This window comes from Benincasa hispida, chromosome 12, assembly GCF_009727055.1.
Source record: "Benincasa hispida cultivar B227 chromosome 12, ASM972705v1, whole genome shotgun sequence".
NCBI lineage: Eukaryota > Viridiplantae > Streptophyta > Magnoliopsida > Cucurbitales > Cucurbitaceae > Benincasa > Benincasa hispida.
The window spans coordinates 48863055-48882484 of NC_052360.1; the positions used below are offsets into that span (position 1 = coordinate 48863055).

The 19430-nt window shown below is 34.2% G+C and overlaps 1 protein-coding gene across 1 annotated transcript; it reads left to right on the top strand.

Annotated features, from left to right (window-relative positions):
* The first annotated feature begins 2818 nt into the window (after nt 1–2818).
* Nucleotides 2819–11679, top strand: LOC120067232 (uncharacterized protein sll0005). The gene is made up of 13 exons (XM_039018757.1): nt 2819–3223; nt 3862–4011; nt 4612–4782; nt 6388–6531; nt 7558–7663; nt 7762–7910; nt 8022–8147; nt 8399–8542; nt 9190–9277; nt 9501–9874; nt 10411–10740; nt 10969–11199; nt 11313–11679. Exons 1-13 carry the CDS (start codon nt 2993–2995, stop codon nt 11445–11447), a joined length of 2379 nt encoding a protein of 792 aa, XP_038874685.1. The 5' UTR covers nt 2819–2992; the 3' UTR covers nt 11448–11679.
* Nucleotides 11680–19430: the final 7751 nt, after the last annotated feature.

Consider the following 19430-nt stretch of genomic DNA (forward strand, 5'->3'; position numbering starts at 1 on the left):
GAGAAAACAAACTACACCTTTGAAGACTGTCTTTTAGATAGGTCTCTCTTTTCTTTGTTGAAACTCATGAACTTCAAATCTTCTCCGAACTTAATTTATAGAAAATACTACCAATTGATCTCAAGATAAGAATCGAAGAAATTGTGAATTCTTTGATTTGAAAAGAGAAAAGGTATTAGAGAGAATTCTTGAGGGATGAATTTTGCAAAGAAATTTTTAGATTCCAATGAACTGTATGTATTCTTCCCTGCAAACACTGTCATTCAATTATGTGAGAGAGAGAGTGGGGAGTAATTGAATCTTATTCTAAAATAACTCCCCCATCAAAACACATTGAATAAACTCCCTTGAGAGTTAATCTTCTTTTTAAATTAATTTAAATATATTAAATATAATTTAATATAATTAGACTAATTTTAATTTAATTAAATTACATATTAAATCATATTTAATATATGATTAACTAAATAAAATAATTGATTAATCATTAATTAATTAAATATCACATATTTGAATTATATTCAAATAATATTATCTCACGTAACCTATAGTCGTAATATGAATTTCATTCATATTAATTTTAACCTATAATTTTATATGAATCTCATTCATATAATTAATATTTGAATCTTATTCAAATATTTATTTCTCTCATATAACAAAGTATAATTTTGAATCTCATTCAAAATTAATTTTATATTATAATGTATCTATAATGTATATATTAATTATATATTATACAATTAATTCCTGTAATTAAATTAAACAATTTTGATTATTCCAAAATTAATTGATTCTTATTCCTTTAATAAGCTAGCAAAGAGACATATGCTAAAGATTAGAAACTCTAATGATATGAGATTAATTAATTAAATTCTTTAATTAAATTAATAAATATTCGTTAACTACAGCCTACAGGTCACTCCATTACAAACCGACAGATGCACTTTTTTCACTGTAGATATATTTCTATATCTATGGAAATAATAAATCAACAATAAGTCGATCCTTCACAATTGCTCGTAACTACAGCTAGATCAAATTACTGTTTAGATGTAATAGCACCGATCCCTCTAATGAATAAACAATTTTTAGTCCAACTATAAAATAATCTCTTTCAGGCCAGTGAGAGAGTAAGGTCTCATTGTTCAAGACCCGAAATTAGCTATTAAAGGAGCAATTCATCTACTTACCTCAATACGGGAATGGGTGAATTCCATCTTGTGAAAATATGTTCCCAACTCCATACTCAGACAAATCCCCCAAATGTTAGACTTATTGAGTCGAGGATCTAGCGACTTTCACCCAAAGGATTTTCCAGAAGTTCATGGATTAAGGTCGAGCCACCTATGGTCATTCTATGAAATGTTAATTTCTTCAATTAACAACGTTATAAAGAGAAATTAAATATTTTGCAGTATGGTCTTATACAAACTCTTTGCATAGTTAATCCCCATTCACATGTCTCCACATGAACAATTAGGATCACATTGTTTATTATACTTTACTAACAATTTTGTAACAATTACAAAGTGGATTGTATCAGTAGTGTCATTAGGATAAGATACCCAACATTATCCCTATATTGCATACCTTTTTGGTTATTACTTAAACATGATACAACCTTGTATGTCAACCACAACATATTTAAATTTACATAAAATAACTAAGGATCTTAGTTTATTAGACTGAGTTAATGCAAACAAAGGTCGAATAAAATAACTCATTATTTTATTAAATAAATAATTTGTATTTATAATTTTATAAAATACGAAAATCCAAGAGAGATTTATGACAATGGTCCCAACAAAACTATGAATGAAAGTAGCATGTACAATAGTAGTACTATATTTAATGGAAAGGAAAGAGGCGAGGTGGATCTCTTCAATTGGACAAAGTTAGGCATGAAAGACCCTTTTATATAACTTGTTTCAACAACTCTTTCTTAATTCATTTTAATTAGCACTTCTCAAGATAGAAGTTTTCTATTTCGACTTACAAGGCTAGGTCTTATACTTGAAAGAGCCTTTCACACTACCTATCTTAAACTAAGATAAATCTGAATAACCTATCTCTAATAAAATAATTGACTGGCCTAGCTTACCAATTCAATTAAAAAAAATGAACCATGACAATTATTATGTACGTTTTTAGGTAATTGCTAGGCTTGTTAAAAAAAAATCAATGACAAACAATTTTATAAATTAAACTCAATCAATAAAATTGGATTGGGTTAAATCAAAATCGTATAAATAGAATTGTTTATGAGTTCACTTAAGATTAGTTTAGGTTAAACCAACCACATGGCACATATTATTAAGTCTACTCATTTGAAAAAAATAGTTTTAATATCTTTGAAACACAATTTTTCATAATATGAGGTAAAATTGTGTTACTAATTTTATTTAAATATGTGAAAATAAATAAATAGATGTTTTAGAGATTAATATTTCACTATTTTTTTGAAAGAAAATCGAATAATTAAACACAGCCAAAATATTTTGTGGTCGGATTAAATTCATGGCAAACAATTGAGTCGGATAAAAAAGGGTAATTCAACCTAAACGAATCGATTCATCGGTAAAATGTAGCCACGTTTAAGAGAAAACATCAATGTGAGGCGGTAGAAAGCATCAGTAAAATCTTGCAATTACCTGTTAGCATAGTAAAATAATTCCCTGCTCCAGATGACGCCACGTGTTACTTCGAGGGCCAAACGGTCTCTCGGTTCTCATTCGCAATGCAAATCGCCCATTGGCAGAGCAACCACCACCGTTTACATTGCGTTACATCAGAAAGTCAATTTCAGTCCTTCTCTTCCTTCTCCCAATTCTGTACTTCGACCAAACACTTCATTTCTCTGTAACTGCAGAAGAAGAAGAAGAGTAGAAGAAGAAGAAGAAGAGTAGAAGAAGAAGAAGAAGAAGAAGAAGAAGAAGAAGAAGAAGAAGAAGAAGAAGAAGAAGAAGAAGAAGAAGAAGAAGGTTCCGCCATGGACGCAGCAGCACCACAGCTCGTGTCCTGTGGAATCGACACAATTCGTCACCGAACACTACCATCGCGCCTTCCGTTTCCGAAAACGACCGTCAGAACTCGCAAGCGCGCCGGTAAGGTTCTTGCAGTTGCGACTGAGCCGAAACCGACTAATTCTTCTCCAAAGAAATCCGTCAATGGATCAGCCAGGTCTCCCCCGGCCCCTAAAGCTGTCAACGGAGTTTCCACTGTAATTACTCACTCATCGCCCTTTCTTTAAATTGAATTTGATTTCCGTTTTCCTTTTTCTCCTTATAGAGCTGGTTTATGATTATTCGGTTCCTTTGTTTTAGGTCGGATTGAGGATTTTAATGACGTAAATGTAAAACTAGAGTGGTAGGTGAATTTTCGTATCTTCTTGGACTTTGAATTTTTGCTGAAAGAATAGAACACTGACTACAGAGCTTGAACAATTAACAAAATGTGCTAGCGGGCATACTTGTCTACAGCTTGATGGTTTAGAACTCCAAGAAATTTAGTCCATCTCTTCTTCGTCTACATTTTCGCTTCATCTAAGTTCATTTTCGAGAAAAGAACGGTTCAAATCTCTATACGCGAGCTAGTCCGTAGTCTTGATGGTTCTTTTAGTTTCTAGCTCCCACGTTCAGATATAATAGGTTGTGCTGTTAGATACCAAATATTTCGTTTTCATCCTCCAACTTTGAATCAATGAAATATTATTTAGCTTTTAACCAGATTCTTCGTTGTGTGTTTGATTGCTTGTCATTTATTGGTTATGCTCGCTTATTGATGTACCTCTAATTTTATTAAATATGCTTCAAGTCCTTTATTTTTAGTGGCGCACTTCACTGATATTAGAAATGACAGAAAATTGGAGATGTTTCAAAGGAAATTAAAAGAGTCAGAGCCCAGATGGAAGAAAATGAAGAGTTGGCAATACTCATGAGAGGACTACGAGGACAGAATTTAAAAGATTCCCTTTTTGCAGAGGATAATGTTGAGCTCCGTCTTGTTGAGGTTTGTGCGTGATTAACATACAAATTTTTTTTAATCTCTCGATAATGTGTGATATATAGTTTGTCTTTTCTGGTCTACTCATGACCTGAAATCCAGGTATGAAACATGGAAGTGAGATACATACAATTAGTTATTCTGATGCAAAGTGAGTAAAACCAATTTCACAACGTTCTCTACGATGCTGGAAAAATCCACTAAGAAAAATGTAAAATCTGTTGTTCTGAACTCTGTTACATTTTAAGATTATGATAATTGTGTTCATCATATTAGAGTTAGTTTTTTTTTTTTTTTTTTTTTTTTTTTTTTTTTTTTTTTTTTTTTTTTTTTTTGTGTGTGTGTGTCATCAATAGCATCGGAAGATTGTGGATGGATGTGAATTAATGTATTATCATTGATGTTTTGTTTGGTTCAAATAGAGGAGCTAAACACCTTTTCATGGAAGATTATAATATGAAAAAATAATTGGTGTGGCATGGAACTTATATAATTTTCTTTGACAAAAGATTTAGCAAGCTCATTTTCCTAGGTGATTTTCCTCCTCCTTTTTTTTTTTTTTTTTTTTTGCTGATATATGTATATATTTTGATTATTATACTTTAGGTAGATGAGAGCAGTGAGTTCTTGCCTTTGGCTTATGATCCTGCAAGCATATCTGCATATTGGGGGAAAAGACCACGTGCTGTAGCAACTCGAATCGTTCAGTTGCTTTCTGTTGCTGGAGGCTTTCTCTCACATATTGCCTGGGATATCATAAACAAGAAAATTAAGGAGGTACATCTTCATTCCTCTTTTCCTATTTTATAATGCTACATTCAGATATGGGCATTCATGTATGGTATGCAAACATTGGGGAAACTTTAGAAATTAGAATTTGGAGTTTTCTCTTGAGTAGTAGTGAATTTTGGGAGAATGAATATGGTCTTTTTGAATGCTTGATGGGACATGGAAAGTGCCTGACTGTAATTGGTTGTGGATGTTATCATACTTGTGGTAAGCATTTTAAAAAGAACATCGACTATCATGACCAGTTGTGAAGTTTGAGAGTGATCACTTGGCCTCTTGGTTCTCTCTAAATGTTTAATATAAGTGGTTGAGTAATGATTGATTATGGTATGATTATTAATGATCGATTTGGAGGGAAAGGAACAATAGGAGTTTTAGAGAAGTGGAGAGATCTGTGGGTGTGATGTGGTCCCTTGCTAGATTTCATGCCTCTCTTGTTGTTTCTGTTTGTAAAGACTTTTCTAACTATCCCTTGGGTGTTATTTTTCTTAACTGAGGTCCCTTCTTACAGCAGTTGGACTCCTCTTGAGTTTCTGTCTTTTATTCCTCCTTTATTTTTTTACCCCTCAATGAAAGCTCGACATTTTATCAAAAAAATGACTTTGAAATAAAAAAGTTATTAGAGGATAATATAAATGAGCTAAAAATGATAAGTACCAGTTTTCCTATTTTCAATGTTGTTTTGATCTGCATACCCTATACAATAGTTAATGCTACAAATTTTAGAACGATCTTCACCATTCTTGAAATTCTGTCCAAAATTGTTGGTAATTGATTAAACTCCTTGGTAACTAGGTTCACCTTCAAATCGTTAAAACTGGTATCCTTCAGTAGGACGCAAATGGAGCTTTCCTATTCTAAATCATTTTATGATGTGCCCATGATTGATGGAAATGCACTATACCCCATCTATATTGTGTTTCTTATCAGTTGAAGTGCTTCGTGATTCTAAATGTTGTTTCAAATAAAAATAGTCTATTGGCCGTTTCATTTCATGAACCACTTGTGTTGTTGAATACAAAATGTCTTGGCATGGAATAATATTATGAAATTTATAGATTTTTGGATACCTAAATATAATCTTGGATTTTGCTAGTATTGAAAAGGGTGGGAAACTCGGGTATCTATAAAACTATTTATTCATTGGTATTTTGTGTGTTATTTATAGAACCGGTAATTATTTATAAGAGCAGAGCAGTACATACACCGTGGAAGATTTGATTGCTCCCCGTACTCTCTAACTCCTTGATCATCCACCATGCAGCCATGTCCTATGTAGGCTACTTACCTACTCACAACATTCCATGTCTGCATCAGGACTAATTAGTCACATAGTTTTACACCCAAATTCTCATCAAACAGATCACTTGCCCCCTTTCACCCTTTGCCTACCGTGTAATTATCTATAGCTGACGTAAAATAACTGAGTAAAACATTGAATCTTATGATAAACAGTCACTAGTAAGAAAATACATATTTTAATGGATTATTTAACAACCATGAATATACCACTTATGTTTCTCTTTATTTAATCATACCAATAACCTCTCTTTCCCCTGCGTTTCCTTTTGTGAATGAAACATTTTATTTCAGAATGAAGTTGAAAGAGCCATTGAATTAAGGGAGATTGTGACCTCATTGGGTCCAGCATATATTAAGCTAGGACAAGCTCTGAGCATTCGACCAGATATTCTGTCACCTGTTGCAATGACTGAGCTGCAAAAGCTTTGTGATAAGGTAAGATTAGCATTTTATATATAAAGATGGTATGGTTTAGATTTATCTGAATTCCCTTATCAGAATTAATCCCTGCAAATTGAAAGTGATGGCAAACATAATTAGAAACATGCATCTATATCCTTTGTACTTGATGATAGACAAAGTGAAAGTTGTTTTTCTTATCCTATAGTTGATGGTAGAAACTCTTCGAGAGAAGATAAGTCTCCTACTTTCCCTATCTTTTGGAATTGTGTACAACTCACTGCTTGTTGGTGGTGTTAAAGCTAAAGCAGATTCTTCTATAATTACCCCTTTCTACAATCCTTCTCAATTGCATAGCATTGTAGTAAGTAGTTCTCTTTGGGAGGGGGAGCCCTATTCCTCGGGCCCCTAGGTTGTCTTTCTCTCTTCGGGTAATGCATTGTATTTGACTGTAAAAATTTGGACTTATCTAATACAGCATTGTAGGGGATTAATAGAGTGTGAAGTTCTTATATTGAACCTTCTAAGTCAAACCTCGTATACATAGCTCGTGCCATTGGAATTTGGAAACAAGAGTTATTTGAAAATTTTCTGGATTGCTGCATCCTTTCTATGTTCTTGGTGAAATGTATTCAATGTCCACTATCTGTACATCTTTTCTTGCATTTAGTGTTTTTAGTTCTTGTAATGAATATCTGGCTTTAGTCTTCCTGTGTTGTGTATTATGTTAATTAACTTGATCCATGTAGTAAAAAAATTTTTACTTGAAGCCTAACTACCATGGTATCTTTCTGAAATTGAGATATTGATAATAATTCTTAGGACATTAAATTTGTCCTTAATTCTTGGTAAACCAAGTCTACTAGATTGCTAGTTTTAGTTTGATATCATCCTGCCAACTGACTGCATGCGTATAGCTGTTCAGATATTTCTGTTCTAGTCTAGTTCCTATCTGGCTTTGGCATAGAGATTTTACTGTTAATGTTCTATTGTCAGTTATCATTAAGTTAGAATGGCACCTATTTATTTACCGTCTGATCTTTTTTCCTTTTCGATCTGAAGGTTCCTTCATTTCCCGATGATGTTGCCATGGCTCTCATTGAAGAGGAACTTGGTCAACCATGGCAGAACATTTATTCTGAACTTTCTCCTTCCCCGATTGCTGCTGGTACGGACATTTATGAACGGACATTTACTAGCACAGAGTTTTCTTTATACTATGAGATAATGTTCACTTCTGTTTCTTTTTTCCCAAAAATATGGCAGCTTCTTTAGGACAGGTATATAAGGGTCGTTTAAAAGAAAATGGTGATCTGGTGGCTGTTAAAGTTCAGAGGCCTTTCGTTCTAGAGACTGTGACTATCGATTTGTTTATCATACGAAATTTGGGCTTGGTCCTTCGGAGGTTTCCTCAGGTACTCTTTTCAACGAGAATGAAGGGGAAGTAATTTAGTAATCTCTTAGGTCTAAAAGATGGAAATGATTTTGATAATGCAATTATTGCTCCTGATCTCTCTTCTTTCCAGATCTCTTTAGATGTGGTTGGTTTGGTGGATGAATGGGCAGCTCGCTTCTTTGAGGAGCTAGATTATGTGAATGAGGGTGAAAATGGGACACGCTTTGCTGAGATGATGAGAAAGGATCTTCCACAGGTAAACCTAGCGGCTTGTTCATGGTGATTCTCTGATATGTAGACATTAATGTTCAATACTTTCAGCTTTGGCCTCAAAGTATTTGAGGCGTAAATATACAGTATTGATATATCATATTTATTTCATACATTAATAATTTCTAGACCGTACATCACAATATTTGAAGATGGTGATTTAAAATATTCAATGTTATTTCTCTAATTATTTACTTATGCTTTAGTATTGATAATTAGTTCTTCTCTTGATTTTAGGTGGTTGTTCCAAAAACATACAAAAAATATACTTCAAGGAAGGTTCTCACAACAGGATGGATAGATGGAGAGAAGCTGTCCCAAAGCACGGAAAATGATGTCGGGGAACTTGTGAATGTGGGAGTCATATGCTACTTAAAGCAGGTAATTTACTAGGTCAATGAGTTTGTGCATGCTAATATTACATTTCTTTATTCATGCTAAGGGGGGCTCTCTCCTTCGTCGAACCAAAAAAAATTAGGAGTGGGTACCACTACTTTTTATACCTCATGGAAATGTAGGGCCAAATTGAAAATTTTGAAGTTTCATCTATACATATCCTCATACGGGACTAATTTTTTCTTTTACTAGTAACCTTCTTGGCATCAAGTATTTTATAATTGATGACATAGTATGGCCTCTGCCAGGATACTCTAGGTATGATCAAGTGTCTCTAGTAACACCAGTATATTTGTGTACTGTGCCTCTTGGCTCTATGCCTATTTAGTTTGGACTTCGTTCCTTTTTCGTTTACGTATATCTTATTACTATCCATATTAAAAATACAAATGAGGAAGAAGACATGGTAAGCTGGTAGGTGGCAGATTTATCTCTTGGTATAAGATCCTGGCATACCCAGTAGTAGATACAGTAATTAGAATTGTGGAACTTTGGAATGTATCTGTCATATATAAGAAGGTTTTGTACTACTTGGAAAATGTTTTGCTAATGTGTGCCAGAATATAATGGTGCAGTTAGACTTTTCCTGTTCATATCTTTTGAGTTTCCTAACTAAATACATTTTCTTATAGTTACTTGACACTGGATTCTTCCATGCTGACCCTCATCCTGGGAATTTGATCCGCACTCCAGACGGAAAGTTAGCCATACTTGATTTCGGTAACAAACTAAAGCACTCAAGACTTATATAAAGCGTATATTAAAGTTCATTATATGTATGTTCCTCCATTCGTGTTCCTCCATTCAACCTCAACTTAGATATCTCAACATGGTTTCATGCACCTCCTTTGGGTACAAAAACATATCTAATAACTAGTTTCTTTATCCCGAACATTCTCATGATTTTATAGTGACTTGATTTGATTCTTGTTTGCTGTTACAGGTTTAGTCACAAAGTTAACTGATGATCAGAAGTATGGAATGATTGAAGCAATCGCACATCTCATTCATCGAGATTATTCTGCTATAGTCAAAGACTTTGTTAAGCTTGGGTTTATCCCAGAGGGTGTTAATTTGGAACCAATCTTGCCAGTCCTAGCAAAGGTTTTTGATCAGGCTCTTGAAGGTGGAGGTGCAAAGAACATCAACTTCCAGGAGCTGGCTTCAGATTTAGCTCAGATAACATTTGACTATCCATTTCGGATACCTCCATATTTTGCTCTTATAATTAGGGCAATTGGGGTTCTAGAAGGAATAGCTTTAGTGGGAAACTCTGATTTTGCCATTGTTGATGAGGCGTATCCTTATATTGCCCAGGTATAGTTCTTAAATCCTTTTCTTTTCTTGTGATTAGTTAGATATCTGCCATTTTTCCCTACAGAAATAAATGTGCTCATGGCAGTGGCTGTATTCATGGTATGCTTTTGTTGTTTTGCTGAAAATAGTGAAGCATAAAGGATAATTGCATATTTTTCTTGCAAATGATGTTATACTAAACCTCCACTTTAAATGTTATTTGCATTTTTCTATCCATTCATTGAACTAAGAGTCGGATCTACAGTTCGTAGTAAATCAAGTACAACGATTTTAGCTTTGATAGCCCTTCACTTAGAAAAATAGTGGATTTTCATGGATGTTGCGATAAACTTGTATGTCAAAATACTGTAGTTTTTAACTTTTTGAAGACATTCTTTTGGTCCTTTGGTTATCAAATTTGAGTATGGGCTCATGAAAACCAGAAACATGTTTGAACCACCATTATTAACCACTTGTTCCTAGCCAAATATTAACGGCAAGGTGTTGACTGAACTCTTTAACTTAATACACTTGGGTCTCTTTCTCCTTTCTTTCAGAGACTTCTGACTGACGAGTCCCCAAGGTTAAGGAATGCCTTACGATACACAATCTATGGGAAGTCTGGAGTATTTGATGCTGAGAGATTCATTGATGTTATGCAAGCCTTTGAGAACTTCATAACTGCTGCTAAAAGTGGTGGTGGAGAGGATCTTAATGGAGATATGGCCGAGCTTGGTGGTCTGGAAACCCGAACAGCATCTTCCTTTCCTCAGTTTCTTCCCGCTCCCCGCGAATTCCAGCAAAAGCAACCAATTGAAACAAGGGCTTCCTTAGCCTTTCTGCTGTCTGATAGAGGGAACTTTTTTCGAGAATTTCTTCTTGATGAGGTAAACTGAAGAACTTTGGTCAGTTGATGTATACACAGACTACCTTTTGGGTCCCAGAAATGTAACCCCTGAAGTGCACTTTTCTATCCAACGTTTTAGGTCTTACAACCGTTGACAGCCTATGAGCTTTAGAAATTTCTTGCTCTGTCACTTTCCTCTTTTGAAGTTTGAACAAGCAATGCCAATTTGTTTCTTGATAATTAAAGCGTTCTCTGTTGTACTACGCAGATTGTGAAGGGCATTGATGCAATCACAAGGGAGCAGTTAGTCCGCTTAATGTCAATCTTTGGAATTAGAAATACTACACCAGTTTTTAACATGGTTCCTTCCATTGGACCATTCAAGCCTGTTGCATTGCTACCCTCGATAACAGAAGAAGACAGAGTCATACTAAATAATGTTCAAAAGATTCTCGAGTTCTTAACGGCAGGAAGTTCGATTTCAACAACATCTAAAGAGGTACTTGAAAGCTCAGTCGAAAGTAAATAACATATAATTAACGAGCTTTTTATCTTCTTTTAGCCAAATATCTCTGAACTGTTTCCCGTTTTCATCCTTGTGGGTACAAACAGGGTGTGGATGTTGTTCGAGTTATTCAAGAGCTTCTTCCAGTTTTGCCAGGCATCTCAGCTACAGTTCTTCCTGAGGTGCTCAGTCGATTATCTTCCCGGGTAATTGCCCGGTTAATTCGCGATACAATGTTATGAGAAATTTGCACAACTCTACATCTACACATCCACGTGATTTTAGCACACGATTATATGTAGCCTAACCTGATCATCTTTCAGGCATTTCTAATGCTTAAATGCTCTGATTTTTCTTTTCTTTTTTATCTTATATTTTTGTATAGCATTCATTAACAAGAAATGTAAAGTTGGCAGTTCTATTGAATGCCAGATACTTTATATAATGAAAGGAAAAAAAAATTATTGACAGAGAGACTGAGACTATGTTTACTGTAAGTAGCTACTTAAAACTGATTCCATTCTACCGTCTTTAATCTATTCTTTAGAAACTCATTCATGTAATTTGACGTTTCATCAATTGTTGATTTGTCCCTTCCTGCTCGTAACCTATGAAAACTCTAACCTTTAAATAAGTTCAAAGAGGGGTCATAGGATTGGGTGATATCATATTATCGTTGACAATTGGAAGCATCAAAACAATGCATTCTAAAGAGAAAATTATACATAAAAGATAGCAAGATTAAGGTTAGCATCAATGGGCACAAAATCTTCTACCACACCTAGTCAGAACCCTCCGCTGATTTTACTCCATAAGATTGATAACCGGCTCTGATATAATTGTTAGGTATTTAAGCACCTTGGAGATTCACACCCCAAAAGCTAGCTATTGGGGTGAGAGAGCCAAACCAAGTACCACATTAGTCATCACATTCTAACAAATGTGGGACAAAGACATCCCATATTACCTTGATTCCTAATAATAATTTGTTAGGATACCACCTAATAAGGAAATACTTAAGAACACAAGAATAAATTTAAGTACACGGGGATATGAAAATATATGAAAATATGTTGAAACAAGCTATAATATCATAGAACACAAAACAAGATAACCTAACCTCTCAAGAGGGCTAGTCTCTCTTTGAATTCTCCGAATGAAATTTCTTACAAAATACTTCACACTCTCTCTCAACTCACTCCCTCTATTTATATCCAAAAGCCCTAACAAGCTAACTATTTAATTACCAAAATGTCCTTTCTAATAACTATTCTAATATTTACTAATAATCTTACTATTTCCATAATTAGGGGTCTTGCAATATTCCGCCTTCAAAGACACTTTGTCTTCAAAGTGTGCTTATAACAAAAATTGAGCTTCTCTCTCTTTAATGAAATTAAAAACACTGAATCCAGACCACCTGCCTCCTTGGGAGGAAATGTCTTTTTTGTCAGCTTTTGGGCAGTAACTGGGCTTCAGTAGTTTAACTTGGATTTGGCCCATAAACTAACACATTTTGCTTCTGCAGCTATTTTGCAACAGCCGGTTCCACCTCCTTCACACTTCACATGGTTGTCCTTTTCTACGAGCCCATCTCCACACCATTTGCAGTTGTGTTTCAATTTGAAGATCTTCCTAAATGGGCTAGGCCCATAATCCACTTCTTGCTCCTGACCCCATTCCAGCTCCTCGCCCATACATCATCTTCCTTCAAAATTTCAATGGGATTCAGGCAATTCCAGCTCATATTCAAGTACCCTTTTCTACCACTCTAACAAATGGCCTCAATGAATTTAGTAAATTCAAGTCCACTAAACTCCCTTCTTCTTTCTTTATGAATCTTTAAATGACTGTCTTTTCATGTTCGAATTTCTATATAAAAGACGTTAAAAATAGGTACATATTACGTTAATATTTTGAATATTTCATTTTTTACAAAAAAAAAAAAAAAAACCGTACTGGTCTCCATATTTTCACTAGTGGCTATTTACAATTTAACCCCCACCTACGTTTTATATATATATATATAGTTCTCTCTCATCCATACATACTTCTCTCCCTAAGGCATATGTTCTTTCTCCCCCAATAATATGTTTCATATATTCTCTCCCCCCATAATTCACACCCATTTCTTCCTCTTCCCTTTCTTTTCTCCTTTCGGCGGTGTGAGTTGTAGGCGATAGACGATGGCGTTGGGCGAATTGATGGCTCGGTACGAGGTGACACGAACCATATGAGACAAATCGATGGCGCAGATGGCGTGGGTCGAATCGACAGTGATGGGTTGAGCAAATTCGGTTGACAGCACGACGGGGTGAGCAAATCCGGTCGACGACGATGAGGAGAGAGATCTGTGGCGGCCATGACTGAAGAAGAAGAGATGAAGATAGAGGATTATGTATTGTAAACCCCCATATGAAGATGACCTTTATTTTTTCCTATGTTTTATATATACTTAGATATATATGTATATTTTTTTATAGTTTTTTTAGGAAATTTGATATATACTGTGGTATATGTTTTCGTTTATTTGATATAAATGAGTTTTTTTTTTTTTTAATTTAAACTTATTGTACTATGATATATAATGTGGTGTAAATGAAATTTATAAAGATTTATATACTTAGTATATTTTATATATTGGTTTATACTGTGATTTATGTCAAACATTGAGTCAATTTCTGTAGTATATTTCATATACCGGTTAGAATATTTTCAAATACCTAACCAAATGTGCTAAGATATATTTAAAATAATTATGAATCCTTTAAATTGTTCTAAGGTATATTTAAAATAACTATTAATCCATTAAAAAAAAACCAATAAATTGATATGTACGAATAAACAACGGAATATATTATATGTAACAATGGGATATTTCACATAATAACAAAAATCAACATGAAAAACAAAATGGAAAATAAAATCATATTAAATGTCATTTTCTCTCTCCAAATGAAAATGGAAAAAAAAAATATCAAATGCATTTTATCTCTACAATTGAAAAATGGTAAAAATTATAATAAATGTATTTTCTCTCCATAATAAATGCATTATACGGTGATTTATGTCAATTTATATATATATATAAAAAAAAGTGAAACCAATGAAAATAGAAAAAAATTATTAAATGTATTTTCTTTCTCCAATTAAATTAAATAAAGAAAAAATCTCAACAAATAAATGCATTTTCTCTCTCCAAAATATATGAGAAAAAAATCATATTAAATGAATCTTCTCTCATGATGATAATTGTAGTTTCTCTCTCCATCATTAAGAAAGTTTTGAAAATAGGGAAATATATATAAAAATAATAAAAGGGTAAATTTGTCCAAAAATAATATTAAAAGTATTTAAAGACATTTTTGAAATATAGGATATAAAGATAGTCTTTTATGTAAAAATCCCTTCCATGTTTTCGGCGTCTCCCATCTGGCCCACAACCCATATTTCCTTAAGAACTCATCCTCCTTATTTAAACTAGATTGTCCACTTAAAATTGATTGGGTCTTTTCATGCAAATCCATCCCATTAATTAAATCAAAATTGATGTTGCCGCTTTTTCTAGCCCTTGGCACGATTTGTTTGGCCGATGAATTGGGCTAGATTGAGTCATTTGAAGCTCATATTCTCTCTTGCATTTTTTTTCCAGGTTTAAAAATAAAATGTGCTTCAATTAATTCCCTTGACTCTAACCCATAAAGCAATTCAACATCTTTATTCTCTCTGGCGCATGACTATTTTTACTGTTGCAACTTTTTCCAACTAGTGGGTCCATCTGTTGACACTTCACGTGGGTAAAGAACTTTTTCTCTTGTTCACAAAATTTTCCTTTTCCCTAGGCCTTCTTCTTCATCCATGACAGCTCCCCCTCCTTTTGCAAATTTTAGCACATACAAGATCTCCTTCTTCCTCCGGCCAACAGTGATCACATTTGTCTCTTTCCACTGATGCGACTTCTTTCCGCCTTCGCCTCCACCTCAATTTTCCAATCACATGGCTGCCAACGTACATTATTTTCTCCGCCATTCCTCCTTTCATACGTCGATATGAACAATTTCCTTCTCCTTCCATCGAGACCAACTATTCCTTTTAACTATATTCCCGTTCGTTATTTTTAGCACCCTCAACTTCTTTTTCGTCTTCCCCATTTGGTTTTCTCTATCACTGGTTACGCCATGGTGGCCCAATAATTTTCGTATTCTTCCTCCCAACTTTCGCACGCCGTCCATTGTGACTTCCTTCAACAGTGTCTTCCACGACACCAACTATGTAATCCTTCGTCGCCGATCATAGCCCCCAGTGATCAGTTTCCTCTTCTCTTCTTCTTTTGGTTATTTTTTCCCCTTTTTTGACCACGTTTCCGCGGGAATGTTATATCTTCGCTTGCTCGCCTCGTCTTCTCAAACATGTGATCGTTGGCCATCCATGCCATCGCCACCGGTAGGGTTCTCCTTTCATATTTCCTTCATGGTCGTTGTTCTCCAAGCTCTCCGCCACCTTTTCACGACGTTTCCAACAACCCCTTCCCCAAAATTTCATCTCCGCTTGATCTGTCATTCGTCGCTTTTTATTTTACTCGTATCCTTAGTTTTCTGGCCATTTGCCCGTCAGATATCTATTTTTTTTCACGTCTTTTCTTCCGCACACTCTATCTCCTCTCTGAACCCAAGTTTGTCGTAATGTTCTCCTTCCTTTCACGGCATGCTTGCTCCAACCCTGTTTTCATTGGGAGCTTCTTTGCCTGATTGACCAGTCCTCCCTCACTTTACCTGAAGCATTCTCGGGTAAGATTCATGTCACCTAACAACTCTTCGAACTCGACTGGTTAGTTTTTTAACCAAAATTTCTTTCTCTGCTTTGGATGTTGTTGATCGTTTCTCTTCCCTTTCTCTCTCCCTATCTACACATCCTTACAGGTAATCCTTCAATGTTTGTTGCATTGATTCTAGGGCCTCTAATACCTTCGATAGCCTACTACCACACATTGCTTTCGAATCCATAGCAATCTTCCCGAAATCAACGTGTTGGTACCAATTTGTTAGGATACCACCTAACAAGGAAATACTTAACAACACAAGAAATTTCCTTATAAAGAACACAAGAATAAAGTCAAGTACATAGATATATGGAAATATGTGAAAATATGTTGAAACAAGCTATAATATCATAGAATACCAAACAAGATAACCTAGCCTTTCAAGAGGGCTAGTTTCTCCCTTAATTCCCCAAAGTAAATTCCTTACAAAATACTTCTCACTCTTTCTCTCAATTCACTCCCTCTATTTATACCCAAAAGTCCTAACAAGCTCACTATCTAATTACCAAAATGTCCATTCTAATAACTATCCTAATATTTACTAATAATCCTACTATTTCCATAACTAGGGGCCTGACAATCTCAAAAAAAATTTCTTGTCTTGCCACTTTTTTCATGACCTACTTCCCATTTGTCCTGAATTTTTGCTTTTGTGACTGAAAATCCACATTTTTGTCTTTCAATAGAAAAAGAAAGCAAAGTTTTGCGGTTTTTAGTTTTAGATATTGTGTGGATCTATTCACTCTATCAATAACCGAGCCGGATCTGGTGTATCATAAGGGATTTGCCTTTTCTATTGATTCCTACGGATTGGATCAAAAACAATTCTTGAATGAGGTATTCAACTCCAGGGATGAATCGAAAAAGAAATATTTATTGGTTCTACCTCCTATTTTTTATGAAGAGAATGAATCTTTTTATTGAAGGATCAGAAAAAAATGGGTCCGGACCTCCCCTGGGAATGATTTGGAAGATCCAAAACAAAAAATAGTAGTATTTGCTAGCAACAACATAATGGAGGCAGTCAATCAATATAGATTGATCCGAAATCTGATTCAAATCCAATATAACACCTATGGGTACATAAGAAATGTATTGAATCGATTCTTTTTAATGAATAGATCCGATCGTAACTTGGAATAGAATGAGTCAATCATCCACTTTGGTATCTTATTGAATTGAACAAAAATGGTGATATCGTTCCTCCATTGATCAAGAATTTCGATTTTTGGGGGTTTCCATTTTTTCAAATGAACGATTTTCAGACTGATTCTAACAACTGATTGCAGAGTTGATCATTCGGATCTTTCAATTCATAGATGTGGATCTCGGACCTATGAATGGGGATATTCCCGAAACTCACAAAGAAAAAAGGAAGTGAGTTAGACAAAAAGAGAAGAAACTTGGACAAAAAAAAGGACAAAAAGAAACGAAGTGACTTTGACAAATCTTTTTTATCGATAACCTCAGACCAATCAATCGAATATTGATTAATACGTAATTGATCGAACACTATTTGAAAATGAAAATGGCTCTTCTGCTCAGAAATGAAATGTTCCTGGAAATTCTTGCTCAAGCGAAGTAGAAATTCATCTAATCATTCAAGTGATTAAGAAGTTAGAATCGAATTCGTTCTTATCCAGGAGAAATGGAGACTAGGAGGCTCATTGATTTACTTGGCATGGAAGAAGAGAGATTGTATTTTATATGGCTTGAAGATTATCTTCGACATTAGATATGACTTCTATAAAGGTTAGTTTATATAAAAAAAAAAAATTGAAAAATTGCATTATATGACAAATACATTTTAAGAAACCAAAGTCATGACTTCAACTTTTTTGTAATTGCAGGTGTGGCAATCACATAGCAACCACATAACAATCATATAGAAACCAGATAGCAATCACATAAAAAGAAAGCAATCAAATCTTCAGGCGAAAGTTTTTGACATGTTTGCAAAAAACAAAACCTAGGGACACGTGTCCAATTTTTTATTTTTTTTTTTAAATTAATGTTGTAATTGCCCCAAAAATATTTGTGAGTTTTGTTTAAAAAATAGAGACCTAGAATGGTGTGACGATGACCTAGAACAGAAATTTAGATTGTCACACTCTTTTAAGTCACCACTACATTATTCTCGATCTCAATGTATAATATTTCTTAAGAATTTCTACTCTAAGAGTTGTTTTGAAAACGTTTATGTGAAGTCATAGGTTGGTTCAGCATGTAAGAAGATAACTTCTTCATAAGAGACTATCCCTCCAGGTTACAAATACTTTTTAAAAAAAGAGAATTACCTTTTTCTTTCATTTTTTTTAGAAAAAAAGAAAAGAAAAGAAAACAATAAATATGTTATTGAATCTTTTTTATAAAACTTTAAAGCTTTGATACATTTCATATTTCATATATATGAAAATTATGTTTGATCCAGAGACTTGGTAAAATACAGATGGTTCCAGACCATAAAGACAGTTCAGTTTATTCAACTTTTTTTATTGTGGAAAGGCTCTTAATCCATGGAAGTTGGGAACTCACAAAGACTGTTCAATTTTTATGCACTCATCATCTGTATCTACTAAAACACATGCATGTGAAGAAAGCAAAATCAAAACACAGCACGAGAGTGAAATAAAAAGAAGACCAAATACTCATCTTGCTATTTGAAACCAACAGGAAGAAACAATCAATTACATCACCAAATAAAATAGGCACCTAAAACATGGACCATTTCTCTTGTTTTCAGCCTTTCACCATACTAATAATGAGTGCTTCTTCTCTAAAGCAAAAGCAAAAACAACTTGATAGTGGGGAGCCATAATCATGATTCTGCTCCCCCTTCTTTTTGTGTGCGCACATCAATACCATATCCGATAATATAAAGCCTCATCAATAATAAGAGGAACGGTCCATGTATTCTATTAACATTGTGAGGTCTTTTGTAGAATTTTCGAAGAAATTTTCAATTTTAATTTTGTAATTTCAAACGACTTAAATTGTGAAACTAATGAAAACTAACATTTTGCTTATATCATACAACAACGGTCAACATTAAATTGTCCATTTGCGAGCGTGAATCTTATTCACCACCAATTGATGAGTCTTCGAGTGCGCTTTTATGTTCGAGAAAAGTCATTTAAGATTGCAAAATATTAATAATAGGTAGGAATTTGTATTTTTTTTCATAACAATAGGTAACAGTTTTAAAATTACTTTGAAGCTTATTGCTATAAAAATTGTTATGCATCTTGAAATAGTGTTCGTGATCTCATCAATTTGCAATGACCAATGAGTGTGAACCATAATCGCGAACGGCTCTAAGGAGAATTAAACATTGGTGGATGTTTTGTGACAAAGTTAGTTTTCATGGCTTTCGGGATAGAGTCATTTGACATTGTCACAAATGGGT